The sequence below is a fragment of the Cuculus canorus genome, chromosome 28, assembly GCF_017976375.1.
Source record: "Cuculus canorus isolate bCucCan1 chromosome 28, bCucCan1.pri, whole genome shotgun sequence".
Classification (NCBI taxonomy): domain Eukaryota; kingdom Metazoa; phylum Chordata; class Aves; order Cuculiformes; family Cuculidae; genus Cuculus; species Cuculus canorus.
In genome coordinates, this window is record NC_071428.1 from 841,152 (window position 1) to 868,445 (window position 27,294).

Genomic DNA, 27,294 nt, shown 5'->3' on the forward strand with positions numbered 1-27,294 from the left:
ATCCTGCTCCAGGCTCTCAGTCCTGCTCTCAGGGATCAATCCTGCTCCAGAGGGGGATCAATCCCACTCCAGGGAGGGACCAATCCTGCTCCAGGCTCCCAGTCCTGCTCTGAGGGCTCCATGCTGCTCCAGGAGGATGCAGTTTGCTGGGAAAAGCCCCCCCAGCGCCCCCCACCCTTCTCCCTTCGCCCTTTCCTTCCCTCTCCTCACTTTTCCCTTGTTTTTCTCCACTTTCCCCCCCCCTCACTCCTTTCCCCCCCCCTTTTCTCCCGTTTATTTTTAGCCGCCAATCGCAGGGGAAGGAGGAGGGGAAAAAAAAAAAAATAGATTCAAAAAAGAGGGGAAAAAAAAATAAATATATAAATAAAATCAACTCAGAGGCAAAAAAGCGGCGTCGGAGGAGACAGAGTCACCTTTGAGCCGCTGAGCACCCAATGCCCGCGGTGCTGCGGCCATGGGCGGCCGGGGGTGCCCCCTGCTCCCCGCGCTCCTCCTGCTCCCAGGTAACGGCACCCCCAAATCCAGGGGGATTGGGGGGGATAGGAGGGAGTTAGAGGGGGTTTGGGGGGGAATTAGAGGGGGTTTGGGGGGAATCGGAGGGGTTGGGAGGGAAGTGGAGGGGGTGAATGGGAGGGTTTTGGGGTGAATCGGAGGGGTTTGGGGTGAATTAGAGGGATTTGGGGGGAATAGGAGGGGTTTGGGGTGTATCGGAGGGTGTTTGGGGTGAATTAAAGGGATTTGGGGGGAATCGGAGGGGTTTGGGGTGAATTAGAGGGATTTTGGGGTGAATCGGAGGAGTTCGGGGTGAATCGGAGGGTTTGGGAGGGAAGTGGAGGGGGTGAATGGGAGGGTTTTGGGGTGAATTAAAGGGATTTGGGGGGAATCGAAGGGGTTTGGGGTGAATTAAAGGAATTTGGGGTGAAACGGAGGGGTTTGGGGTGAATCGGAGGGTTTAGGAGGGAGTTGGGGGAGATTTGGGGTGAATGGAAGGGTTTTGGGGTGAATTAGAGGGATTTGGGGGTGAATTAGAGGGGGTTTGGGGTGAATCGAAGAGGGTTTGGGGTGAATCGGAGGGGTTTGGGGTGAATTGGAGGGTTTAGGATGGAGTTAGGGGAGATTTGGGGTGAATGGGGGGTTTTGGGGTGAATTAGAGGGGTTTTGGGGTGAATTAGAGGGATTTTGGGGTGTATCGGAGGGGGGTAGAGGTGAGTTGGAGGGTTTGGGTTTGGGAATTGGGGGGACTGAGGGTGAACGGGAGGGTTTAGGGCTGAATCAGAGGGATTTGGGGGTGAATTAGAGGGGGTTTGGGGGGAATCGGAGGGGTTGGGAAGGAAGTGGAGGGGGTGAATGGGAGGGTTTTGGGGTGAATCGGAGGGATTTGGGGGGAATAGGAGGGGTTTGGGGTGAATCGGAGGGGTTTGGGGGGAATAGGAGGGTTTTGGGGTGAATTCGAGGGATTTGGGGTGAATCGGAGGGGGTTAGAGGTGAGCCGGAGGGTTTAGGAGGGAATTGGGGGGGACTGAGGGTGAATGGGAGGGTTTGGGGGTGAATTAGAGTGATTTTGGGGTGAATCGGAGGGGGTTTGGGGTGAATTAAAGGGATTTGGGGGGAATCGGAGGAGTTTGGGGTGAATCAGAGGGTTTAGGAGGGAGTTGGGGGAGATTTGGGGTGAATGGGGGGTTTTGGGGTGAATTAGAGGGATTTGGGGGTGAATTAGAGGGGGTTTGGGGTGAATCGGAGGGGTTGGGAGGGAGTTGGAGGGGGTGAATGGGAGGGTTTTGGGGTGAATTAGAAGGATTTGGGGGGAATAGGAGGGGTTTGGGGTGAATTGGAGGGGGTTTGGGGTGAATCAAAGGGATTTGGGGGGAATCGAAGGGGTTTGGGGTGAATCGGAGGGTTTAGGAGGGAGTTGGGGGAGATTTGGGGTGAATGGGAGGGTTTTGGGGTGAATTGGAGGGATTTGGGGGTGAATTAGAGGGGGTTTGGGGTGAATCGGAGGGGTTGGGAGGGAAGTGGAGGGGGTGAATGGGAGGGTTTGGGGGTGAATTAAAGGGATTTGGGGGGAATTGGAGGGGTTTGGGGTGAATCGGAGGGGGTTTGGGGTGAATTAAAGGGCTTTGGGGGGAATCATAGGGATTTTTGGGGTGAATTAAAGGGGGGGGTTGAGGTGAGTCAGAGGGTTTGGGAGGGAAGTGGAGGGGGTGAATGGGAGGGTTTTGGGGTGAATCAGAGGGATTTGGGGGGAATAGGAGGGGTCTGGGGTGAATGGGAAGGGTTCGGGGTGACTTAGAGGGATTTTGGGGTGAATCAGAGGGATTTGGCTGGAATAGGAGGGATTTGGGGGGAATCGGAGGGGTTTGGGGTGAATGAGAGGGATTTGGGGTGAACTGGAGGGTTTGGGAGGGAATTGGAGGGGGTGAATGGGAGGGTTTTGGGGGGAATTAGAGTGATTTGGGGGTGAATCGGAGGGGGTTTTGGGGTGAATTAGAGGGATTTGGGGGGAATTGGAGGGGGTTAGAGGTGAGTCGGAGGGTTTAAGAGGGAGTTGGGGGGACTGAGGGTGAATGGGAGGGTTTGGGGGTGAATTAGAGTGATTTTGGGGTGAATCGGAGGGGGTTTGGGGTGAATTAAAGGGATTTGGGGGGAATCGGAGGAGTTTGGGGTGAATCAGAGGGTTTAGGAGGGAGTTGGGGGAGATTTGGGGTGAATGGGGGGTTTTGGGGTGAATTAGAGGGATTTGGGGGTGAATTAGAGGGGGTTTGGGGTGAATCGGAGGGGTTGGGAGGGAAGTGGAGGGGGTGAATGGGAGGGTTTGGGGGTGAATTAAAGGGATTTGGGGGGAATTGGAGGGTTTAGGAGGGAGTTAGGGGGGATTTGGGGTGAATGGGAGGGTTTTGGGGTGAATTAGAGGGGTTTTGGGGTGAATTAAAGGGGGGTTTGAGGGGAGTCAGAGGGTTTGGGAGGGAATTGGAGGGGGTGAATGGGAGGGTTTTGGGGTGACTTAGAGGGTTTGGGAGGGAATTGGGGGGATTGGGGGTGAACGGGAGGGTTTTGGGGTGAATGGGAGGATTTTGGGGTGGATCAGAGAGTTTTGGAGGGAATTGGGGTGAATGGGAGGATTTGGGGGTGAATTAGAGGGATTTGGGGTGAATCGGAGGGGTTTTGGGGTGAATCAGAGGGTTTGGGATGGGATTAGAGGGGGTGAATGGGAGGGTTTTGGGGGGAATCGGAGGGTTTAGGAGGGAATTGGGGGGGGTGGGGATGGATTGGAGGGTTTTGGGGTGAATCAGAAGGTTTTGGGGGGAATCGGGTGGGGTTTGGGGTGAATTGGTGGGTTTTGGGGTGTATTGGAAGGCTTTTGGGGTGAATCTGTTTTGGGGTGCTGGGTGCGGATTTTGGGGTGCTGAGCGCTGCACCTGTGGGGTGCTGAGTGCTGTGGGGTGCTGGGTGCGGAATTTGGGGTGCTGGGTGCGGAATTTGGGGTGCAGCACGCAGGATTTGGGGTGCTGTGGGTGCTGAGCGCTGCACTTGGGGTGCTGAGTGCAGAATTTGGGGTGCTGCATGCTACGGTTTGGGGTCCTCAGTGTACCTCATGGGGCGCTGGGTGCGGAATTTGGCCCCCCCATTCCCATGGATCCCCCCCTTCCCTATGGATCCCCCCATCCCCATATCCCCCCCATCCCCATGTCCCCCCCATTCCCATGGATCCCCAATATCCCCATGTCCCCCCCATATCCTCATGTCCCCCCATTCCCATGGATCCCCCCCCATCCCCATGTCTCCCCCCATCCCCACGGATCCCCCCCATTCCCATGGATCCCCCCCATATTCCCATGTCCCCCCCATATCCCCATGTTCCCCCATTCCTATGGATCCCCCCCCATTCCCATGTCCCCCCCATTCCCATGTCCCCCCATATCCCCATGGATCCCCCCCATTTCCATGGATCTCCCCCATTCCCATGGGTCCCCCCATATCCCCATGTCCCCCCCATCCCCATGGATCACCCCCATATCCCCATGTCCCCCCCATATCCCCATATCCCCCCCCATTTCCATGTCCCCCCCCATTCCCACGGATCCCCCATTCCCACGGATCCCCCCCATCCCTATGTCCCCCCATATCCCCATGTATCACCCCCATATCCCCATGTCCCCCCCATATCCCCCCCCATCCCCATGGATCACCCCCATATCCCCATGTCCCCCCCATTCCCATGGATCCCCCCCATCCCCATGGATCCCCCCCATTCCCACGGATCCCCCCATTCCCACGGATCCCCCCCAGGGCTCTCTCTGGGGTTCAATGTGGACGTGAGGCGTCCGCAGGTGTTTTGGGGACCGGCGGAGGCGCAGTTTGGGTACCGAGTGCTGCAGAGGGCGAACGGCCGAGAGAGGGGGTGAGTGGGGGGGGGGGGAAATGGGGGGCTGCGGCACCCCAGGAGAGAGCGGGGAGGGGAAACTGAGGCACAGAGGAGGGGAAACTGAGGCACAGAGGAGGGGAGCTGAGCCCGGAGGGAAACTGAGGCACGGAGGGGAAACTGAGGCACAGAGGGAAACTGAGGCACAAAGGGGAAACTGAGGCACGGAGGGGAGCTGAGCCCTGGGGGAGACTGAGGCACAAATGGGAATCTTAGGCACAGAGGGGAAACTGAGGCACAGAGGGGAGCCGAGTCCTGGGGGAGACTGAGGCCCAAAGGGGAAACTGAGGCACAAACTGGAAACTGAGACACGGAGGGGAGCTGAAACCTGGGGGAGACTGAAGCACAGAGGGGAAACTGAGGCCCAAAGGGGAAACTGAGGCACGGAGGGGAGCTGAGCCCTGGGGGACGCTGAGGCCCAAAGGGGAAACTGAGGCACAGAGGGAAAACTGAAGCACAAAGGGGAAACTGAGGCACAGAGGGGAGCTGAGCCCTGGGGGAGATTGAGGCACAAAGGGGAAACTGAGGCATGAAGAGAAACTGAGGTTCAAAGGGCAAAACTGAGGCTCAGGGGAAACTGAGGCATGAGGGGGAACTGAGGCACAAAGGGGAAATTTAGGCATGAGGGGAAACTGAGGGACAGAGGGGAAACTGAGGCACAAGGGGGAAATTGAGGCCCAAAGGGGAAACTGAGGCACGGAGGGGAGCTGAGCCCGGGGGGAGATTGAGGCACAAAGGGGAAACTGAGGCATGAAGAGAAACTGAGGTTCAAAGGGCGAAACTGAGGTTCAAAGGGCAAAACTGAGGCTCAGGGGAAACTGAGGCACGAGGGGGAACTGAGGCACAAAGGGGAAATTTAGGCATGAGGGGAAACTGAGGGACAGAGGGGAAACTGAGGCACAAGGGGGAAACTGAGGCCCAAAGGGGAAATTTAGGCATGAGGGCAAACTGAGGGACAGAGGGGAAACTGAGGCACAAGGGGGAAACTGAGGCACAGGGGAAAGTGAGGCACAAGGGAGGAAAACTGAGGCCTAAGGGGGGAAACTGAGGCCCAGAGAGGGAAACTGAGGCACAGGGGGTGGCATGGCCGCCGTCCCCTCACGCCGCCCCGTCCCCCCCCAAGGCTGTTGGTGGGGGCCCCGTGGGACGGCGACCGCCAAGGGGACGTCTACAAGTGCCGCGTGGGAAGCGCCAACGCCACCTGCGCCAAAGCCAACCTCGGTACCTGCACCGCCTCGGGGTCCCCGTCCCCCCACATCGTGTTGGGGTCCCCGTCCCCCCACATCACATCGGGGTCCCCGTCCCTCACATCACATCGAGGTCCCCGTCCCCCCACATCACGTTGGGGTCCCCGTCCCCCCACATCATGTTGGGGTTCCCGTCCCCCCACATCACATCACATTGGGATCTGTCCCCCCACATCACATCGGGTTCTGTCCCCCCACATTGTGTTGGGGTTCCCGTCCCCCCTCATCATATTGGGGTTCCCGTCCCCCCCCATCGTGTTGGGGTTCCCGTCCCCCCACATCATATTGGGGTTCCCGTCCCCTCCCATCGTATTGGGGTTCCCGTCGCCCCCCCATCGTGTTGGGGTTCCCGTCCCCCTCACATCGTGTTGGGGTGTCTGTCCCCCCCCATTGTGTTGGGGTTCCCGTCCCCCCACATTGCGTCAGGGGCTCTGTCCCCCCACATCGTGTTGGGATCTGTCCCCCCACATCACGTTGGGGTCTCCGTCCCCCCACATCACATCCAGGTCTGTCCCCCCACATCGTGTTGGGGTTCCCGTCCCCCCACATCATTTAGGGGTTCCCGTCCCCCCCCCATCGTGTTGGGGTTCCCGTCCCCCCACTTCATATTGGGGTTCCCGTCCCCCCCCCATCGTGTTGGGGTTCCCGTCCCCTCACATCATATTGGGGTTCCCGTCCCCCCCCCATCGTATTGGGGTTCCCGTCCCCCCACATCATATTGGGGTTCCCGTCCCCCCACATCGTGTTGGGGTTCCCGTCCCCCCCCATCGTGTTGAGGTGTCTGTCCCCCCCCATCGTGTTGGGGTTCCCGTCCCCCCACATCGCATCGGGTTCTGTCCCCCCACATCGTTTTGGGGTTCCCGTCCCCCCACATCACATCCAGGTCTGTCCCCCCCCATCATATTGGGGTTCCCGTCCCTCCCCCATCGTGTTGGGGTCCCCATCCCCCCCATCGTTTTGGGGTTCCCGTCCCCCCACATCGCATCGGGTTCTGTCCCCCCCATCATGTTGGGGTCCCCGTCCCCCCTGACCCTCTGCCCCCCCCCCCAGGCTCCTCGTGGCTCCCGGGGGGCACCGGGCATTGGGGGATGACCCTGCTGGACTCCAAGGACGGCGGCTTAGTGGTGAGAGGAACCTCCCGAGGGGGAAACTGAGGCACGGCCGGGGCTGAGGTCACCCCCACTGTGTGTGTGTGTCCCCCCCCAAAGGCGTGCGCCCCGCTTTGGTCCCAGGAGTGTGGAACCTCCGTCTTCAGCACCGGCCTCTGCGCACGGCTCGACGGGGACCTGCGGCCCGTGGGGAGGATGGAGCCCACGGCCCAGCGTGAGAGGGGAGGCCGTGAGGGGGGGAAACTGAGGCACAGGGGGAAAGTGAGGCACAGGGGGGAACTGAGGCACAGGGGGGAAACTGAGGCACAGAGAGAACTGAGGGACGGAGGGAAACTGAGGGACAAGGGGGGAAACTGAGGCACGGGGGGGAAACTGAGACATGGGGAAACTGAGGCAGAGAGGGAACTGAGGGACGGGGGAAACTGAGGGACAAGGGGGGAAACTGAGGCATGGGGGAAACTGAGGCACAAGGGGAAAGTGAGGGACAGAGGGGAAACTGAGGCACAGGGGGAACTGAGGCACAAAGGGGAAACTGAGGCACAGGGAGAAACTGAGGCACAGGAGAAACTGAGGCACAGGGGGAACTGAGGGACAGAGGGGAAATTGAGGCACAGGGGGAAACAGGCACAGAGGGAACTGTGGGACAGAGGGGAAACTGAGGGACAGAGGGGAAACTGAGGCACAGGGAGAAACTGAGGCACAGTGGGAAACAGAGGCACAGAGGGGAAACTGAGGCACAGGGGGAACTGAGGGACAGAGGGGAAACTGAGGCACAGGGGGAAACAGGCACAGAGGGAACTGAGGGACAGAGGGGAAACTGAGGCACAGGGGGAACTGAGGCACAGAGGGGAAACTGAGGGACAGAGGGGAAACTGAGGCACAGGGGGAAAGTGAAGCACAGGGGGAAACTGAGGCACAAGGGGGGAAACTGAGGGACAGAGGGAAAACTGAGGCACAAAGGGGAAACTGAGGTTGAGTAGCAGAAATAGAGGCACAGAGGGGAAACTGAGGCACAGAGGGAAAAGTGAGGAACAGAGGGGAAAGTGAGGCACAGGGGAAACTGAGGCACGGGGGGAAACAGGGATGGGCCACACAGATGGGCCACACGGTGACGGTGGCCGCCGGTGTCCCCCTCGGCAGGTTGTTCCACCTACATGGACATCGTCATCGTCCTCGATGGCTCCAACAGCATCTACCCCTGGTCTGAGGTGCAGAACTTCCTCAGCAACATCCTCAGCAAGTTCTTCATCGGACCCGGCCAGATCCAGGTGGGGTGGTGGCCCCAAGGCCATGGTGGTGTCTCCAAGGCCATGGTGGTGTCCTCAGGGCCATGGTGGTGTCCCCAAAGCCATGGTGGTGTCCTCAGAGTCATGGTGGTGTCTCCAGGGCCATGGTGGTGTCCCCAGGGTTATAGTGTCTCCAAGGCCATGGTGGTGTCTTCAAGGCCATGGTGGTGTCTCCACAGCCATGGCGGTGTCTTCAAGGCCATGATGGTGTCCCCAGGGTTATGGTGTCTCCAAGGCCATGGTGGTGTCTCCAGGGCCATGGTGGTGTCCCTCAGGCAACATCATGCCCAGAGCAACCTCCTCATCCCTGGGGTGATGATGTCCTCCAGATGATGCCATTGTACCCAGGGTGATGCCATCAACCCTGGGGTGACACCATGGTCCCCAGGCCGTTGTTGTCATCCCTGTGGTGATGTCACCACGTGGTGATGCCATTGTCCTTGGGTGACACCAGCCTTGGGGAGACCTCACTCATGGGGTGACGCCATTGTCCCTGGGGTGATGCCATTGACCCTGGGTTGATGCCTCCACGGGGTGACACCAACCTTGGGGAGCCCTCGTTCTTGGGGTGATGCCATTGTCCTTGGGGTGACGCCAACCTTGGGGAGCCCTCACTCTTGGGGTGATGCCATTGTTCTTGGGGTGATGCCATTGACACTGAGTTGATGCCTCCACCGGGTGATGCCATTGTCCTTGGGGTGACACCAATGTTGGGGAGCCCTCACTCTTGGGGTGATGCCATTGTCCTTGGGGTGACACCAACCTTAGGGAGCCCTCACTCTTGGGGTGATGCCATTGTCCCTGGGGTGACACCAACCTTGGGGAGCCCTCACTCTTGGGGTGATGCCATTGTCCCTGGGGTGACACCAACCTTGGGGAGCCCTCACTCTTGGGGTGATTCCATTGTCCTTGGGGTGACACCAACCTTGGGGAGCTCTGGTTTTTGGGGTGATTCCAAGGGGAATGTGGGCGCAGGTGGCGGTGCTGCAGTACGGGGAGCGGGCGGTGCACGAGTGGACGCTGGAGACGTACCGGACGGCGGAGGAGGTGGTGGAGGCGGCCAAGAACATCAGCCGGCAGGAGGGCAGGGAGACGCGCACCGCCTTCGCCATCCATCGCGCGTGGTGAGCGTCGGGATCGGGATCGGGATGGGGAGTGGGGTCACGATTGGGGTCAGGGTTGGGGTCAGGGTTGGGTTTGGGGCTGTGATTGGGCTCGGAATTGGGATCGGGATCAGAATCGGGATCAGGGTTGGGGTTGGGTTGAGGTTGGGTTGGGTTTGGAATGGGGTCAAGATTCAGGTTTGGATCGGGATTGACATAAAGATCAGGATTGGGATCCAGATTGGGTTCAAAGTTGGGATTGGGATCAGGGTTGGGATCAGGATGGGGAGTGGGGTCAGGATTGGGGTCAGGGTTGGGGTCAGAGTTGGGTTTGGGGCTGTGATTGGGGTCGGAATTGGGATCGGGATCAGAATCGGGATCAGGGTTGGGGTTGGGATGGGGTCAACATTGAGATTGGGTTCAGAACTGGGATCAGGATCAGAATCGGAATCAGCATTGGGGTCAGGATTGGGGTTGGGTTGGGGTCAAGATTGAGGCTTGGGTTGGGATTGACATAAAGGCCAGGATCGGGATCAGGTTTGGGATTGGGATTGGGATGGGGCCATGATTGAGATCAAGGTCAGAACTGGGATGAGGATTGGGGTTGGGTTGAGGTTGGGTTGGGTTTGGAATGGGGTCAAGGTTCAGGTTTGGATTGGGATTGACATAAAGATCAGGATTGGGATCCAGATTGGGTTCAAAGTTGGGATTGGGATCAGGGTTGGGATCAGGATGGGGAGTGGGGTCAGGATTGGGGTCAGGATTGGGGTCAGAGTTGGGTTTGGGGCTGTGATTGGGGTTGGAATTGGGATCAGGATCAGAATCGGGATCAGGGTTGGGGTTGGGGTCAAGATTGAGGCTTGGGTTGGGATTGAAGTAAAGGTCAGGGTCGGGATCAGGGTTGGGATTGGGATTGGGATTGGGATTGGGATTGGGATGGAGCCATGACTGAGATTGAGGTCAGAACTGGGATGAGGATTGGGGTTGGGTTGAGGTTGGGTTGGGTTTGGAATGGGGTCAAGATTCAGGTTTGGATCGGGATTGACATAAAGATCAGGATTGGGATCCAGATTGGGTTCAAGGTTGGGATTGGGATCAGGACTGGGTTCAGGGTTGGGATCAGGAGGGGAGTTGGGGTTGGGATCAAGGGCAGGATTCGAGCCAGGCTCAGGGGTGGGATTGGGGCCGGAATTGAGATCGCACTTCAGATCGGGATTAGTGCTGAGATTGGGATTGGGATCAGGACTGGAATTGGGATTGGGATCAGCTCCGGCCTCGCCCTCATCCCTTCGGCAGCACCGAAGCCTTCAGCCCGGCGCGGGGCGGGCGGCCGGACGCCACGCGCCTGATGATCGTGGTGACGGACGGGGAGTCCCACGACGGCGAGGAGCTGCCCGAGGCGCTGGCGGAGTGCGAGAAGCGCAACGTCACCCGTTACGCCATTGCCGTGAGCCTCCGTGCCTCAGTTTCCCCACTCCCCTTTTGTCGGGCTCGGGGCAGGATGCGGCCCCGGCTGACGCTGGGTCCCTTCTTAGGTGCTGGGGCACTACCTGCGCCGCCAGCAGGACCCCGAGGACTTCATCCGCGAGATCAAGTTCATCGCCAGCGATCCCGACGAGAAATATTTCTTCAACGTCAGCGACGAAGCCGCCCTCAACGACATCGTGGACGCTTTGGGCGACCGAATCTTCAGCCTGGAAGGTGACGGCGGGGGCAGAGCCGGTCCTGGAGCCCCGGGAGGGGCTGGAGGGACCCCAACTGGGACCATACGGAATGGGTTGGGTTGGAAGGGACCTCCAAGCCCATCCTGCAATATCCTCCAGACACCTCCCGTTGGGTCTGGTTGCTCCCCATCCAACCTGGTCTTGGACCTTCAGGGATGGGGCGGCCACCGCTGCTCTGGTGGCCACCTGGGAATGGTCTCCCCACCCTCACCATGAAGAAGTTCCTCCTCATGTCCAGTCGAAATCTGCCCCTCTCCAGTTTATCCCCGTTCCCCCTTGTCCCATCCCCACAAAAACGTCCCTCCTTTCCTGGAGCCCCTTCAGGTACTGGAAGGTCACTCTGAGGTCTCCTCGGAGCCTTCTCTTCTCCACAACCCCAACTCTCTCAGCCTGTCCTCGGACGGGAGGTTCTCCAGCCCTCGCAGCATCCTCGGAGCCTCCTCTGGACCCGTTCCAACAACTCCATCTCCTTCTTCCGTTGAGGATTCCAGAACTGATGTTGAGGATTCCACAACTGGAATCCTTCACATCTGGAGGACTCCCATCTCCTCGTCCTCTCCAGGCACCCACGGGTACAACGAGAGCTCCTTCGAGCTGGAGATGTCCCAGATCGGCTTCTCCATCCACCTCCTGGAGGTGAGGCTGCGGACGGCCCAGGGGAGAATTTAGGGATGGGAGAAGGAGCAGCCACCGCTTCGGAGAAGTGGAAAATGGTCCTCAGCTCATCTTGGGGTTGTGCGTCCCGGTCACGCGGCGTTGGGGATGATCTATGGGGAAGTTGGGGACACTGAGGCATCACCACACATATGACATCCTCGAGGTGGGTGACACACGCTTCCCATCCCGCGGCGGTGTCACCTCCTTCTCGCCTCCCCCAGGATGGGGTCCTCTTCGGGATGGTGGGCGCCTACGACTGGGATGGGGCGGTGCTGGAGGAGGGCGCGCGCGGGCGCATTGTCCCGCCCCGAAGAACCTTCCAGAAGGAATTCCCGCTGGAGATGAAGAACCACGCGGCTTATTTGGGTACGAGGGGTGTCCCGAGGGATGGGAGAGACCATGGGATGGTCCATGTCCTGGAGATGTGGGTGACCCAGGGATGGTCCATATCCTGGAGATGTGGGTGACCCAAGGATGCTCCAAGCCCTGCAGATGTGGGTGACCCAGGGGTTATCAAAGTCCTGAAGATGTGGGTGACCCAGGGATGCTCCGTGTCCTGGAGATGTGGGGTGAACAAAGAATGTTCCAGGGATGGTCCATGTCCTGGAGATGTGGGTGAACTGGGGATCAGCAGTGAGGGATTCTTGCTGCTGCCATTGATGCTGGAAGACCGGGGGCGCTCAGCACCTCGAGGATGTCGAGTAAAAGGGGTGCTCAGTGTCCTGGGGGCAGGGAGAAACTGGGGTGCCTCGTGCTCCAGGGATGCTCTGAGCCCCAGGGATGCTCAGCACCCCAAGGATGTGGAGTAAACGGGGTGCTCGGTGTCCTGAGCACAGGGAGAACCAGGGATACTGGGTGCCCCCAAGGATGCTCAGCACCCCAAGGATGTGGGGTAAATGGGGTGCTCAGTGTCCTGATCACCTCAGATTCTGGGTGTCCCAGGGATGCTCCGAGCCCCAGGGATGCTGTGCAAACCAAGGATGCTCAGCACCCCAGGGATGGGGAGTAAAAGGGGTGCTCGGTGTCCTGAGCACAGGGAGAACCGAGGATGCTGGATGCTGGGTGCTCAGAGCCCAATGGATGCTGTGCAAACCAGGGATGCTCAGCACCCCAAGGACAGGGAGTAAACGGGATGTTCCATGTCCTGAGCGCAGGGAGCTCCGGGGATACTGGGTGCCCCAGGGATGCTCCGAGCCCAAAGGATGCTGTGCAAACCAGGGACGCTCAGCACCCCAAGGATGCTCAGCACCCCAAGGATATGGAGTAAATGGGATGCTCGGTGTCCTGAGCACAGGGAGAATGGGGGATGCTGGATGCCCCAGGGGTGCACGGTAGACCAGGGATGCTCGGCACCCCAAGGATGTGGAGTAAATGGGATGCTTGGTGTCCTGAGCACAGGGAGAACCAGGGATACTGGGTGCCCCAGGGATGCTCCGAGCCTCAGGGATGCTGTGCAAACCAGGGATGCTCAGCACCCCAAGGATATGGAGTAAATGGGATGCTCGGTGTCCTGAGCACAGGGAGAACCGAGGATGCTGGGTGTCCCCAGGGATGCTCCGAGCCTCAGGGACGCTGAGTAAACCAGGGACACTCAGCACCCCAGGGATGCTCAGCACCCCGGGGATGTGGAGTAAACAGGATGCTCGGTGTCCTGAGCACAGGGAGCACCTCAGGTGCTGGGTGTCCCCAGGGATGGTCCAAGCACAGGGATGCTCCGAGCCCCAGGGATGCTCCAAGCCCAAAGGATGCTGTGCAAACCAGGGATGCTCAGCACCCCAAGGATAGGGAGTAAATGGGATGCTCCATGTCCTGAGCACAGGGAGCACCAGGGATGCTGAGTGCCCCAGGGATGCTCCGAGCCCAAAGGATGCTGAACAAACCAGGGACGCTCAGCACCTCAAGGATGCTCAGCACCCCAAGGATAGGGAGTAAACGGGATGCTCGGTGTCCTGAGCACGGGGAGAACCGAGGATACTGGGTGTCCCCAGGGATTTTCCGAGCCCAGGGATGCTGTGCAAACCAGGGACGCTCAGCACCCCAAGGCTGCTCAGCACCCCAAGGATATGGAGTAAATGGGATGCTCCGTGCCCTGAGCACAGGGAGCACCAGGGATACTAAGTGTCCCAGGGGTGCTCAGAGCCCCAGGGACACTGAACAAACCAGGGATGCTCAGCACCACAAGGATGTGGAGTAAAAGGGGTGCTCGGTGTCCTGAGCACAGGGAGCACCGGGGATGCTGGATGCCTCAGTGGTGCTCAGTGCCCCATGGATGCTGTGCAAACCAGGGATGCTCAGCACCCCAAGGATAGGGAGTAAATGGGACGCTCGGTGTCCTGAGCACAGGGAGCACCGTGGATACTGGGTGCCCCAGGGATGCTCTGAGCCCCAGTGATGCTCAGCACCCCAGGGATGCTCAGCACCCCAGGGATATGGGTCAAACGGGATGCTCGTTGTCCTGAGCAGAGGGAACCCCAGGAATATTGGGTGTCCCAGGGAAGCCCTGCAAACCATGGCCTGGGGACCGCGGAGCAGCCCCCCAAGGCCCGGGCTGTCCCCCCACAGGTTACGCCGTCTCCTCGCTGCAGTTGCCCAACGGGCAGCGCCTGTTGGTGGCCGGAGCCCCCCGTTTCCAGCACAGGGGCAAAGTCCTCCTCTTCCAGATGGACCCCACGGGCACCGTGACGGTGGCACAGGCGCTGACGGGGGAGCAGGTATAGGGGGTCAGGCAGCCTCGGAAAAGGGGGTGCAGCTGAATCCCCTCGGGCCTCATCCTGATCCCTGTGCCCACAGATCGGCTCCTACTTCGGGAGCGAGGTGTGCGCCCTGGACGTGGACGGTGATGGGGTGACCGATGTCCTCTTGGTGGCGGCTCCCATGTTCCTGGGGGAGCAGAGCAGGGAGACGGGAAGGGTGTACCTGTACCGAGTGGGGCAGGTGAGGGGGCAGGGGGGGCAGGGGGACTGGGGGGTGCAGGGGGACTGGGGGGGTGCAGAGGGATTAGGGGGTGCAGGGGGATTAGGGGGGTGCAGGGGGAATGGGGGTGCAGAAGGATTGGGGGGTGCAGAGGGATTGGGGGTGCATGGAATAGGGGGGTGCAGGAGGATTGGGGGATTCATGGGGACTGGGGGTTGCAGAGGGATTAGGGGGTGCAGAGAGATTGGGGGGTGCAGGGGGATGGGGGTGCAGAAGGATTGGGGGGTGCAGAGGGATTGGGGGTGCATGGAATAGGGGGGTGCAGGAGGATTGGGGGATTCATGGGGACTGGGGGTTGCAGAGGGATTAGGGGGTGCAGAGGGATTGGGGGGTGCAGGGGGATGGGGGTGTGCCAGGGGAATTGGGTGGTGCAGAGGGATGGGGGGGTGCAGGGGGATTAGGGGGTGCAGAGGGATTGGGGGTGTGCAGGAGGATTGGGGGGTTCATGGGGATTGGGGGGTGTATGGGGATTGGGGGTGCAGAAGGATTGGGGGGTGCAGAGGGATTGGGGGTGCAGAGGGATTGGGGGGTGCATTGGGATTGGGGAGTGCGGGGGGATTGGGGGGTGCATATGGACTGGGGGTGAAAGGGGATGGGGGGTGCATGGGGACTGGGGAGAGCAGTTGGAATGAGGGGGTGCAGGGGTATTGGGGGGGTGCAGGGGGATTAGGGGGTGCATGGAATGGGGGGAGCAGAGGGATTAGGGGGTGCAGGGGGATTGGGGGGTGCAGGGGGACAGGGGGGTGCAGAGGGATGGGGGATGCAGGGGGATTAGGGGGTGCATGGAATGGGGGGTGCAGAGGGATTAGAGGGTGCAGGGGAATTGGGGAGTGCAGAGGGATTGGGGGGGTGTAGGGGGATGGGGCTGCATGGGGACTGGGGGGGTGCAGGGGGATTAGGGGGTGCATGGAATGGGGGGGTGCAGAGGGACTGGGGGCTGCAGGGGGAATGGGGGGTGCAGAAGGATTGGGGGGTGCAGAGGGATTGGGGGAGTGCATATGGACTGGGGAATGAAAGGGGATGGGGGGCTGCGTGGGGACTGGGGGGAGCAGGGGGATGGGGGGGTGCATGGAATGGGGGGGTGCAGAGGGATTGGGGGGGTGCAGGGGGACTGGGGGGAGCAGGAGGACTGGGGGTGCAGGGGGATTGGGGGGTTCATGGGGACTGGGGGTTGCAGAGGGATTAGGGGGTGCATGGGGACTGGGGGGGTGCAGGGGGATTGGGGGATGCAGAGGGATGGGGGTGCATGGAATGGGGGGGTGCAGAGGGATTGGGGGGTGCATATGGACTGGGGGGGTGAAAGGGGATGGGGGGTGCAGAGGGATTTGGGGTTGTAGGGGGATGGGGGTGCATGGGGACTGGGGGGGTGCAGGGGGACTGGGGGGAGCAGGGGGATGGGGGTTGCATGGAATGGGGGGGTGCAGAGGGATTGGGGGGGTGCAGGGGGACTAGGGGGGAGCAGGAGGACTGGGGGGTGCAGGGGGATTGGGGGGTTCATGGGGACTGGGGGGGTGCAGGGGGATTGGGGGATGCAGAGGGATTGGGGGGTGCAGGGGGATTGGGGGGTTCATGGGGATTGGGGGGTGTATGGGGATTGGGGGTGCAGAAGGATTGGGGGTGCAGAGGGATTGGGGGGTGCATTGGGATTGGGGGGTGCAGAGGGATTAGGGGGTGCATGGAATGGGGGGTGCATATGGACTGGGGGGTGAAAGGGGATGGGGGCTGCATGGGGACTGAGGGTGCAGAGGGATGGGGGGGTGCAGGGGGATTAGGGGGTGTATGGAATGGGGGGTGCAGAGGGATTAGGGGGTGCAGGGGAATTGGGGGGTGCAGAGGGATTGGGGGGGTGTAGGGGGATGGGGCTGCATGGGGACTGGGGGGGTGCAGGGGGATTAGGGGGTGCATGGAATGGGGGGGTGCAGAGGGACTGGGGGCTGCAGGGGGAATGGGGGGTGCAGAAGGATTGGGGGGTGCAGAGGGATTGGGGGAGTGCATATGGACTGGGGAATGAAAGGGGATGGGGGGCTGCGTGGGGACTGGGGGGAGCAGGGGGATGGGGGGGTGCATGGAATGGGGGGGTGCAGAGGGATTGGGGAGGTGCAGGGGGACTGGGGGAGCAGGAGGACTGGGGGGTGCAGGGGGATTGGGGGGTTCATGGGGACTGGGGGGGTGCACGGGGATTGGGGGATGCAGAGGGATTGGGGGGTGCAGGGGGAATAGGGGTGCATGGAATGGGGGGGTGCAGAGAGACTGGGGGTGCAGGGGGACTGGGTGGTGCAGAGAGATGGGGGGTGCATGGGGATTGGGGAGGATGCAGGGGGATTGGGGGTTCATGGGGATTGGGAGGTGCAGAAGGATTGGGGGGTGTAGGGGATTGGGGGATGCAGAGGAATCGGGGGATGTGGAGGGATCAGGGGGTGTGGGGGGATTGGGGGGATTTGGGGGTGCAGAGGAATCGGACGGGTGTGGGGGGTTTGGGTGTGCAGGGGGATCGGGGGATGTTGGGGGGATTGGGGGATGCAGGGGGATTGGGGAGATGTGGGGGATTTGGGGGTACAGGGGGATCAGGGGGATGCAGCAGATTTGGGGGCTGTGGGGGGATTTGGGGTGCATGGGAGGGGATTTGGGGTGCCCGGGGGGGCCTGGGAGAGATGCTGGGAGGGAATCGGGGGACACAGCAGGGTTGGGGGGTACACAGGGGAATTGGGGTGTTGAAGAGGGTTGGGGCGATGCCGTGGGGCTGAGGATGGGGTGGGGGACAACCCAGGGCGCTGTGGGGTACTGAGTGCCCCCCATGTGGCCCCCCAGAACCTCCTGACCCCCTCCGGCACCCTCCACGCCGATAAGAAGCCGCAGGATTCGCGGTTCGGTTACGCCATGGCCGCGGTGCCGGATCTCAACCACGACGGCCTGGGCGACGCGGTGGTGGGGGCTCCGCTGGAGGATGGGCACCGCGGGGCCCTCTACGTCTACCACGGCGCCGCCGGCACCCTCCGACCCCACTACAAACAGGTGAGGTGGGACGGAGGCGTTGGGGGGCGTTGGGGGGCGCCGGTAGGTCCACGCGGGAGCGGTGACCCCAGAACTTGAGAGGGGGTCCGGAGCTGCTCAACGTCTTCATCAACGAATTCTATGATTCTATGAATCGTCAACGAATTCCATGATTCTATGGTCCATCAACGGATTCTATGATTCTATGGTCCATCAACGAATTCCATGATTCTATGGTCCATCAACGGATTCTATGATTCTATGGTCCATCAACGGATTCTATGATTCTATGGTCCATCAATTAATTCCATGATTCTATGGTCCATCAATGGATTCTATGATTCGATGGTCCATCAACGAATTCCATGATTCGATGGTCCATCAATGAGTTCTATGATTCTGTGGTCCATCAACAAATTCTATGATTCAATGGTTCATCAACAAATTCCATGATTCTATGGTCCATCAATGAATTCTATGAATCATAGAATTCATCAACAAATTCTATGATTCTTCAACAAATTCTATGATTCTACGATTCATCAACGAATTCTATGATTCTATGATCCATCAATGAATTCTATGGTTTTATGGTCCACCAACAAATTCAATGGTCCATCAACGAATTCTATGATTCTATGGTCCATCAATGAGTTCTATGATTCTATGGTCCACCAACGAATTCTATGATCCATCAATGAATTCCATGATTCTATGGTCCATCAACAAATTCTGTGATTCTACGATTCATCAACGAATTCTATGATTCGATGGTCCATCAACGAATTCTATGATTCTATGATTCATCAACGAATTCTGTGATCCATCAACAAATTCCATGAATCTATGGTCCATCAACGAATTCTATGATTCTATGGTCCATCAACGAATTCTATGATTCTATGATCCATCAATGAATTCTATGATTCTATGGTCCATCAACGAATTCGATGGTCCATCAACGAATTCTATGATTCTATGGTCCATCAACGAATTCCATGATTCTATGGTCCATCAACGAATTCCATGATTCTATGGTCCATCAACGAATTCGATGGTCCATCAACGAATTCCATGATTCTATGATCCATCAATGAATTCTATGATTTTATGGTCCATCAATGAATTCTATGGTTTATCAACGAATTCTATGATTCGATGGTCCATCAACGAATTCCATGATTCTATGGTCCATCAACGAATTCTATGATCCATCAACGAATTCCATGATTCTATGGTCCATCAACGAATTCTATGATCCATCAATGAATTCTATGATTCGATGGTCCATCAACGGATTCTATGATTCGATGGTCCATCAATGACCCAATCGGGGGGTGGAATGGGCCACGTAGAAGGTTGGATGGGTGTTGGCATGGAGGACACCAAGCTGGGAGGAAGGGTTGGTCTACTGGAGGGCCGGAGGATCCGCAGAAAGGTCGGAGAAGGATGGATCCATGGTTGAGACCAACGCGATGAGGGTCAACCAAGTCAATCGCCGAGTCCTGCGTGGGGGACACAACAACCCTGAGCAGCTCCAGGCTTGGGGAGGAGAGGCTGGAAAGGTCCCTGGAAGAGAAGGACCTGCGGGTGTTGGTTAATAGCGGTTGAACCAACGGAGGCCAACGGCATCTTGGCTTGGATCAGCCGTGGGGTGGCAGAAGGAGCAGCGATGGGATTGTCCCCCTGGACTTGGGGTCACACCTCGAATCCTGGGTTCAGTTTTGGGTCCCTCACTCCAAGAAAGACCTTGAGGTCCTGGAGCGCATCCGGAGAAGGGAACGGAGCTGGGAAGGAGCTGGAGAACAGGGGTTATGAGGAGTGGCTGAGGGTCCTGAGGGTGTTCTTGAGGTTCTTGAGGACATGGTTTAGTAGTGGACGGGGACGGTTGGAGCTGATGATCTCAAAGCTCTTTTCCAACCTGGGGATTCCATGGTTCCGTTGAGCACAACCTCCTCCGAGGCCGCGGTGAAGCCCCTCTTCTCCCCCGCAGCGCATCGAGGCGGCGGCGTTGGCTCCGAGTCTCCGCTATTTTGGGCGCAGCGTGGACGCGCAGATGGACCTGGACGGCGACGGGCTGGTGGACCTGGCGGTGGGAGCGCAGGGAGCGGCCGTGCTGCTGCGGTGAGACCTGCGGACGTCCCCACGGCGAAGGCCACGGGTGGGATCTCTCTTGGATCCCCGCCGTGCCTCAGTTTCCCCTGGCGATAGAGGAGGAGAACCTGGGGATGGTTGCCACCATCCGGGTGACATCCTGGTGTCATTGTCCCCTCGCTGGCAGCTCCCGCCAGATCGTCCAGGTCAACACGACGCTGACGGTGGAGCCTCCATCCATCAACGTCATCCGGAAGAACTGCCAACGCGGCGGCACCGGCGCCGTCTGCCTCCGCGCCAAAGTCTGCTTCCGTGCCGGAACCCGAGCCCGGGGGCAGCGGGACAGGGAGATCGGTGAGTGGTGGGGACTCCACCTGAGCTCAGAACATCCCCAAGAACATCTCAAGGGAGCTCCGGAGCATCCCTACGCCAATCCCGGAGCATCCCAAGAACATCACGGTGTCCCTGGAGCATCTCCAGGGCTTCCCAGGAGCATCACCCAACCCATCCTATGCCATCAACTCAAGAGCATCCTCAGGGATGCCCAAAAGACCCCTTGGGCCAACCCTGGAGCTTCTCCAGAGCATCCCTTCCACGTCCTCCAAGCTGATCATGGAGCACCTCTGGGTTGTCCTCAGCCCCATGGGTGTCCCCAGCCACTGTCCCCATCCTGGTCCCCTCCAGATCTCCGGTACAACGTATCCCTGGAGGAGAGGACACCGGGAGCTCGAGCCGCCTTCGACTCCGGCGCCCGTCACCTGCTGCAACGCCACGTGGAGCTCTCGCTGGGACGGCAGAGCTGCCTCCGCTTCCCCTTCCACGTCCTGGTGAGCCGTGGTGGGACCTTTCCATGGGCCACGGGGAGCTTTTCCCACCCCACCAGCGGCGCTGGAGGTAACGGAGACCTCTCCACGCTCCCAGGACACCACGGATTATCTACGACCTCTCAGCATCACCTTGAGGTTGGCCATGGCCGAATCCACCGGGCCGGTCCTGGATGAGACGTCGCCCACCACCATCCGGAAACTGGTGGGTGCTGGAGGTCGGGGTTGGATCCAGGACCATCCTCGGAGCTCCTGGCGCTGGGATCAACCCCGGCTCCTTCCAGATCCCCTTCTTCAAGGACTGTGGGGAGGACGATGAGTGCGTCACGGATCTGGTGCTCAAGGCCACCATGGACATCGTGGGCTCCAGGTAGGAGATGTCCCTGAGGGAGGTCTTTGGCGTTGAGCGTCGTCCTGGGGAGACTCCGGAGCCGTAACGGCGCTCGCGGCTGCAGGCAGAGGCCCCACGTCCTGCGCAAGGGCAGGAGGAAGGTGGTGGTGGACGTGGTGGTGGAGAACAAGAAGGAGAACGCCTACAACGCCAGCTTGCTCCTCCGCTTCTCCAGCAACCTCCACTTCTCCAGCCTCGCGCTCCAGGTATGGGGACACGGGGGACCTCCACGATGTCATCGTCCTTCCAGCCCTCTACACACCCTCCAGCTCACCCCAGGGCAAGGTCTCCTGGTCTTGGAGAGACCCTCCAGCCCATTCTCACACCCATCCCATCCCAACTGGGAATGAGGGGCTTGGTTGGTTCCCTGTGGTCCCTCAAACCATCTCAGGTTGGAGATGGGGGTCCGTTTGTCCCTTTGTGTGTCCTCCAACCCATCCCAGGTGAGATGTTGGGGTCTATTTGGCCTCGTATGGGTCCTCCAACCCATCCCAGGTGGGAATTAGAGGACCATTTGACCCTCTATGGTCTCCCAACCCATCCCAGTGGGAATTAGGGGACCATTTGACCCTCTATGCTCTCCCAACCCATCCCAGGTGGGAATTAGGAGACCATTTGACCCTCTATGGTCTCCCAACCCATCCCAGTGGGAATTAGGGGACCATTTGACCCTCTATGCTCTCCCAACCCATCCCAGGTGGGAATTAGGAGACCATTTGACCCTCTATGGTCTCCCAACCCATCCCAGTGGGAATTAGGAGACCATTTGACCCTCTATGCTCTCCCAACCCATCCCAGGTGGGAATTAGGGGACCATTTGACCCTCTATGCTCTCCCAACCCATCCCAGGTGGGAATTAGGGGACCATTTGACCCTCTATGCTCTCCCAACCCATCCCAGGTGGGAATTAGGGGACCATTTGACCCTCTATGCTCTCCCAACCCATCCCAGTGGGAATTAGGGGACCATTTGACCCTCTATGCTCTCCCAACCCATCCCAGGTGGGAATTAGGAGACCATTTGACCCTTTGTGGTCTCCCATCCCATTCCAGGAGAGAATTAACCCGGTGAAGCTGGAGTGCTCGGCGCTGCCGGGTCACCGCCGGCTCTGCAGCGTTGGGTACCCCGTCTTCCGCTCGGAGGCCAAGGTAGGGGTCCAGAACCCCCTCCGTCCCCCCTTCCTGGGACCCGATTGACCCCCTGCGCCCATCCCACCCCACCCTTCCCCAGGTGTCCTTCACCCTGGAGCTGGAGTTCAGCTGCTCCGTCCTCCTCGACCGCGCCGAGGTGGTCCTCGAGGCCAGCAGGTAGGAGCGGGGTAGGGGGGCTGCACCCCATGGCGTGGCCAAAAATGGGTCTTGGGGTCTTCCCAACCTTCCCATGGCCACGTGTTCCTCTCCAGTGACAGCACTGAGGCAACGCCGGAGGACAACGTCGTCCGACTGTTTGCCCCCATCCGCTACGAACCCGATCTCTTCGTCTCCAGGTGGGGTTGGGGGCAGTGGGGAGGGCTTCAGTGGGGCTGGAGATGGAGGTGGTGGAGATGCTGGAGATGGAGGTGGTGGGGATGTAGGAGATGGAGTTGGTGGAGATGCTGGAGATGGAGGTGGTGGAGACGCTGGAGATGGAGGTGGTGGAGATGCTGGAGATGGAGGTGGTGGGGATGCTGGAGATGGAGGTGGTGGAGACGCTGGAGATGGAGGTGGTGGGGATGCTGGAGATGGAGGTGGTGGAGATGCTGGAGATGGAGGTGGTGGAGGCGCAGGGGATGGAGGTGGTGGAGACGCTGGAGATGGAGGTGGTGGAGATGCTGGAGATGGAGGTGGTGGAGATGCTGGAGATGGAGGTGGTGGAGATGCAGGGGATGGAGGTGGTGGAGACGCTGGAGATGGAGGTGGTGGAGACGCTGGAGATGGAGGTGGTGGAGACTCTGGAGATAGAGGTGGTGGAGATGCTGGAGATGGAGGTGGTGGAGACGCTGGAGATGGAGGTGGTGGAGATGCAGGGGATGGAGGTGGTGGAGATGCTGGAGATGGAGGTGGTGGGGATGCTGGAGATGGAGGTGGTGGAGATGCTGGAGATGGAGGTGGTGGAGACGCTGGAGATGGAGGTGGTGGAGATGCTGGAGATGGAGGTGGTGGAGACGCTGGAGATGGAGGTGGTGGAGATGCTGGAGATGGAGGTGGTGGAGATGCTGGAGATGGAGGTGGTAGAGACGCTGGAGATGGAGTTGATGGAGACGCTGGAGATGGAGGTGGTGGAGATACAGGGGATGGAGGTGGGGGAGATGTAGGGGGTGGAGGTGGTGGAGATGTAGGGGATGGAGGGCACCCTCAGGAAGCCAATGCCACCAAGATATGGGGCAGGAGAGAAGGAATAGCATCCAGAGGGACCTGACCAGGCTGGAGAGGTGGAGACCTCCTGGAGCTCAGCAAAGGTGGGAACGGAGCTGGAGAACATGGATTGTGAGGAGCAGCCCTGGAGGTGTTCAGCTGGAGAAGAGGAGGCTGAGGGAGACCTTATTGCTCTCCAGAACCACCTAAAAGGTTGCAGAGAGGCGGGTGTTGGTCTCTTCTCCCCAGTGAGAGGAGATGGACGAGAGGGAACGGCCTCGAGCTGCGTCCGGGGAAGTTGAGATTGGACATCAGGAAAAATTCCTCCACTGAAAGGGTTCTCAAACCCTGGAACGGCTGCCAGGGAGGTGGTTGAGTCCCCATCCCTGGAGGGGTTTAAAAGGCAGGAGATGAGGTGCTTGGGGACATGGTTTAATAGTGGACGGGGATGGTTGGAGATCATCAAAGGTCTTTTCCAACCTGGTGATTCCATGATTCTAAGGGCACCATAGTCAGGGTGATCCCAATCCCAGATCCAGGTTGGGCGGAGAATGGCTTGGGAGCAGCCCTGAGGAGAAGGGATTGGGGTGCTGGGGGAGGAGAAGCTCCACAGGAGCTGCAATGTGTTCTTGGAGCCCAGAACCCCCCCTGGGCTGCATCCTGAGCCGTGGGACCAGCAGGGAGGGATGGATTCTGCCCCTCTGCTCTGGGAGACCCCCCTGGAGGCTGTGTGCAGCTCTGGAGTCCTCAGCACAGGGAGGACGTGGAGCTGTTGGTCCAGAGGAGGCCATGGAGATGATCCAAGGGCTGAGAGCACCTCCTGTATGAGGCCAGGATGGAGAGTTGGGGGTGTTCAGCCAAGAGAAGGCTCTGGGGAGACCTTAGAGCAGCTTCCAGTGCTGAAGGGGCTCCAGGAAAGCTGTGGAGGGGCTCTGGATCAGGGAGAGGACGAGGGGAACGGTTTTCAGCTGCAAGAGGGGAGATTGAGATGAGATCTTGGGGAGAAATGTTTTGCTGTGAGGGTGGGGAGGCCCTGGCCCAGGTTGCCCAGAGCAGTGGTGGCTGCCCCATCCCTGGAGGGGTTCCAGGCCAGGTTGGATGGGCTTTGGAGCTCCTGATCCAGTGGGAGGTGTCCCTGCCCATGGCAGGGGTGGCACTGGATGGGCTTTGAGCTCCCTTCCAACCCAAATCATCTCATAGCTCCATGATTCTCACTTGACATCAACCAGAACCCCCAGATCCCATCCCTGGAGGGGTTCCAGGCCAGGTTGGATGGGGCTTTGGAGCCCCTGATCCAGCGGGAGGTGTTCCAGGGAGTGGCACTGGATGGGCTTTGAGGTCCCTTCCCACCCAACCCATCCCGCGGTTCTCCTCCCGGCAGCGACTCCAACCTCCACCGCTATGAGGTTCACCCTCTCGGCACTTTCCCCCACGGTCCGGGGCCTGAATTCAAGACCACAGTGAAGGTAGGAGATTTGGGGGTGCAGAAGGAAGGTGGTGGGGGGATGGATGGGAGATCCTGGCTCACCCCATTCCCCCCCAGGTGCAGAATTTGGGGTGTTACCCTGTCCGGAACCTCACCCTCCACATGACCCTACCAGCGCTTGGGTACCGCCGCGCCGCCTTCCTCTCCGTCACGCGCATCCTGATGGACAACGTGAGTCCCTCCCCAGAACTGGAAGGTTTTAGGGTCCCCCTGTGTGTGTCCCCCACCTCTGACCGTGTCTCCTCTGCCCCCCTCCAGGCTACCTGCGAGCTGCGGGACCCCCTGGAGGAGCCGCGGGTGATCCCGGTGCATCCCGAAGACCTTCTGCGTGTGGACAGGCTGGTGAGCATCACCACGACACCCCCTCAAGATTGGGGGATTTTGTTTTTGGGGGGGTTCAGGGGGGGTCTTCACCCCATATTTCATCCCTTTAGGACTGCGGTAACGCCTGGTGCCAGGAGCTGAGCTGCCGGCTGGGGCGGCTGCACCGCGGCGCCGAGGTCTCCATCCACGTCCTCCGCACCATCCACAACGACTTCTTCCGTAGGGTGAGGAGAGGGATGGGGTGGTGAACCCCCCAACTCCGGCTGGGAGGCACAGATGGAACCCCTTTTTTTCTCGCCCCCCTACATCTCCAGGCTAAATTCCGGAGCGTGAGAGTGGTCAGCACGGTCTGGTTGGGGGTCCCGGGGGGCAGCGCGCTCCTCCTGGAGGAGGGGGCGCATCGGAGGGAGGTAGGAGCCACCCCAGACCCCCCCAAACCCAGGGGAGGGACACCCCCATCCCCGATCCCTCCCTGGGGACCCTTCTTTTTTTCTGCAGACGGTGCTTGAGATCCTCCAGGGGAAGCGGATGCCCATCTCCCTCTGGATCCTGGTGGGCAGCATCCTGGGGGGACTGCTCCTGCTGGCGCTCATCATCTTCTGCCTGTGGAAGGTGAGAGCGGCGCGGGGCGAGCGGAAGGGGACACGGAGCTCTGCCCGCCCTCCCCACGCTCCTCTCCATCCCCTGCCTTCCCTCCACCCCTTCCATCCTCTGTGTTCCCTCCACCCTCTACATCCCTGCCATCCCTTCCTTCTCTTGCTCCCTCTCTATCCCTTCCTTCCTCTCCATCCTCGCCATCCCCTACACCTCTTCCACCTTTCCATCACCTCCATCCTCTTCATCCTTTCCATCCTCTTCATCCCTTCCATCCCCTCTATCCATCTCCATCCCTCCATTCTCTTCATCCTCTTCATCCCTTCCATCCCCTCCATCCTCTTCATCCCCTCCATCCCCTCCAACCCTTTCATCCCCTCCATCCCTTCCATCCTCTCCATCCCCTCTATCCTCTTCATCCCTTCCATCCCCTCCATCCTCTTCATCCCCTCCATCCCCTCCAACCCTTTCATCCCCTCCATCCCTTCCATCCTCTCCATCCCTTCCATCCTCTTCATCCCTTCCATCCCCTCTGTCCTCTTCACCTCCTCCATCCCCTCCCTCCTCTTCACCTCCTCCATCCCCTCCATCCCCTCCCTCCTCTTCATCCCCTCCATCCTCTTCATCCCCTCCATCCCCTCCATCCTCTCCATCCCCTCCATCCTCTTCATCCCCTCCATCCTCTCCATCCCCATCATTCTCTTCATCCTTTCCATCCCTCCATCCCCTCCATCCTCTTCATCCCTTCCATCCTCTTCATCCCCTCCATCCTCTGTCCTCTTCACCTCCTCCATCCCCTCCCTCCTCTTCATCCCTTCCATCCCTCCATCCTCTTCATCCCTCCATCCTCTTCATCCCCTCCATCCCCTCCATCCTCTCCATCCCCTCCATCCTCTTCATCCCTTCCATCCTCTCCATCCCCACCATCCTCTTATTCCTTTCCATCCTCTCCATCCCTTCCATCCTCTTCATCCTTTCCATCCTCTTCATCCCCTCCATCCTCTTCATCCCTTCCATCCTTCCATCCTCTCCATCTCCTACACCTCTTCCATCCTTCGATCCCTTCCCTCTCCTCTGTCCTTTTCATCCCCTCCATCCCTTCCATCCCCTCCATCCCCTACACCTCTTCCATCCTCTCCATCCCTTCCATCTCCTCCATCCTCCTCTCCCTCCTCTCCCCCAGTTGGGTTTCTTCACCCGCCAGAAGCTCCCGGAGGAGGAGGAAGAGGAGCAATGAGGGGCGGCAGTGGCCCCTCGACCCCGGCACCGTCAGGAAGAGCCGAGCGGGTGCTCTGGACTCCATCCTCGCGGAGGGCGATGGACTGCGCTGGCGCGGGGGTCGCGGCCAGCCGAGGTCGGGGCGCAGCTCCGGCCGTGAAGGAGCCCCCCGAGATGGAGCCGAAGGACTTTTGGGGGTGGCCAAGAGGGGAATCCACCGGGCTGACGGCGCAGCTCCACCAATAAAGCTCAGCCCCGCCGAGACCCTTTGGGCGCGTGGGACCCCGCGTCGGCGCTCCACTTGGGGATACTCCGGGAGGATAAACACCTCCCGCTCCCAAAAACCCAACACCGGAACATTCCGGAGGGACACCACGGATACCTCCAAACACCATCCCGCTGCTTCCCAAGCCACCTCCAGCCCCGAGAGATCTTTTCTCCTCTGCAAAGCCCTTCCCATTCCCTCCATGGGGTCCCTTCCATCGCCGTTGGCGTCCCAACAGCTCCCTGAGCTCCTTCA

At 59.7% G+C, this 27,294-nt stretch overlaps 1 protein-coding gene across 1 annotated transcript; it reads left to right on the plus strand.

Annotated features, from left to right (window-relative positions):
* Positions 1–370: 370 nt before the first annotated feature.
* On the plus strand, positions 371–27,188 carry ITGA10 (integrin subunit alpha 10). The gene is made up of 30 exons (XM_054050940.1): positions 371–503; positions 4,288–4,399; positions 5,544–5,641; positions 6,718–6,791; positions 6,876–6,990; positions 7,917–8,044; positions 9,038–9,186; positions 10,462–10,612; positions 10,701–10,866; positions 11,452–11,525; positions 11,768–11,912; positions 14,109–14,257; positions 14,337–14,480; positions 17,328–17,531; positions 19,504–19,634; positions 19,792–19,958; positions 20,289–20,431; positions 20,526–20,633; positions 20,713–20,798; positions 20,884–21,025; positions 21,875–21,967; positions 22,050–22,126; positions 22,222–22,305; positions 24,534–24,618; positions 24,696–24,809; positions 24,897–24,980; positions 25,073–25,186; positions 25,277–25,372; positions 25,461–25,574; positions 26,740–27,188. Exons 1-30 carry the CDS (start codon positions 455–457, stop codon positions 26,791–26,793), a joined length of 3,450 nt encoding a protein of 1,149 aa, XP_053906915.1. The 5' UTR covers positions 371–454; the 3' UTR covers positions 26,794–27,188.
* The last annotated feature ends 106 nt before the right edge of the window (positions 27,189–27,294 follow it).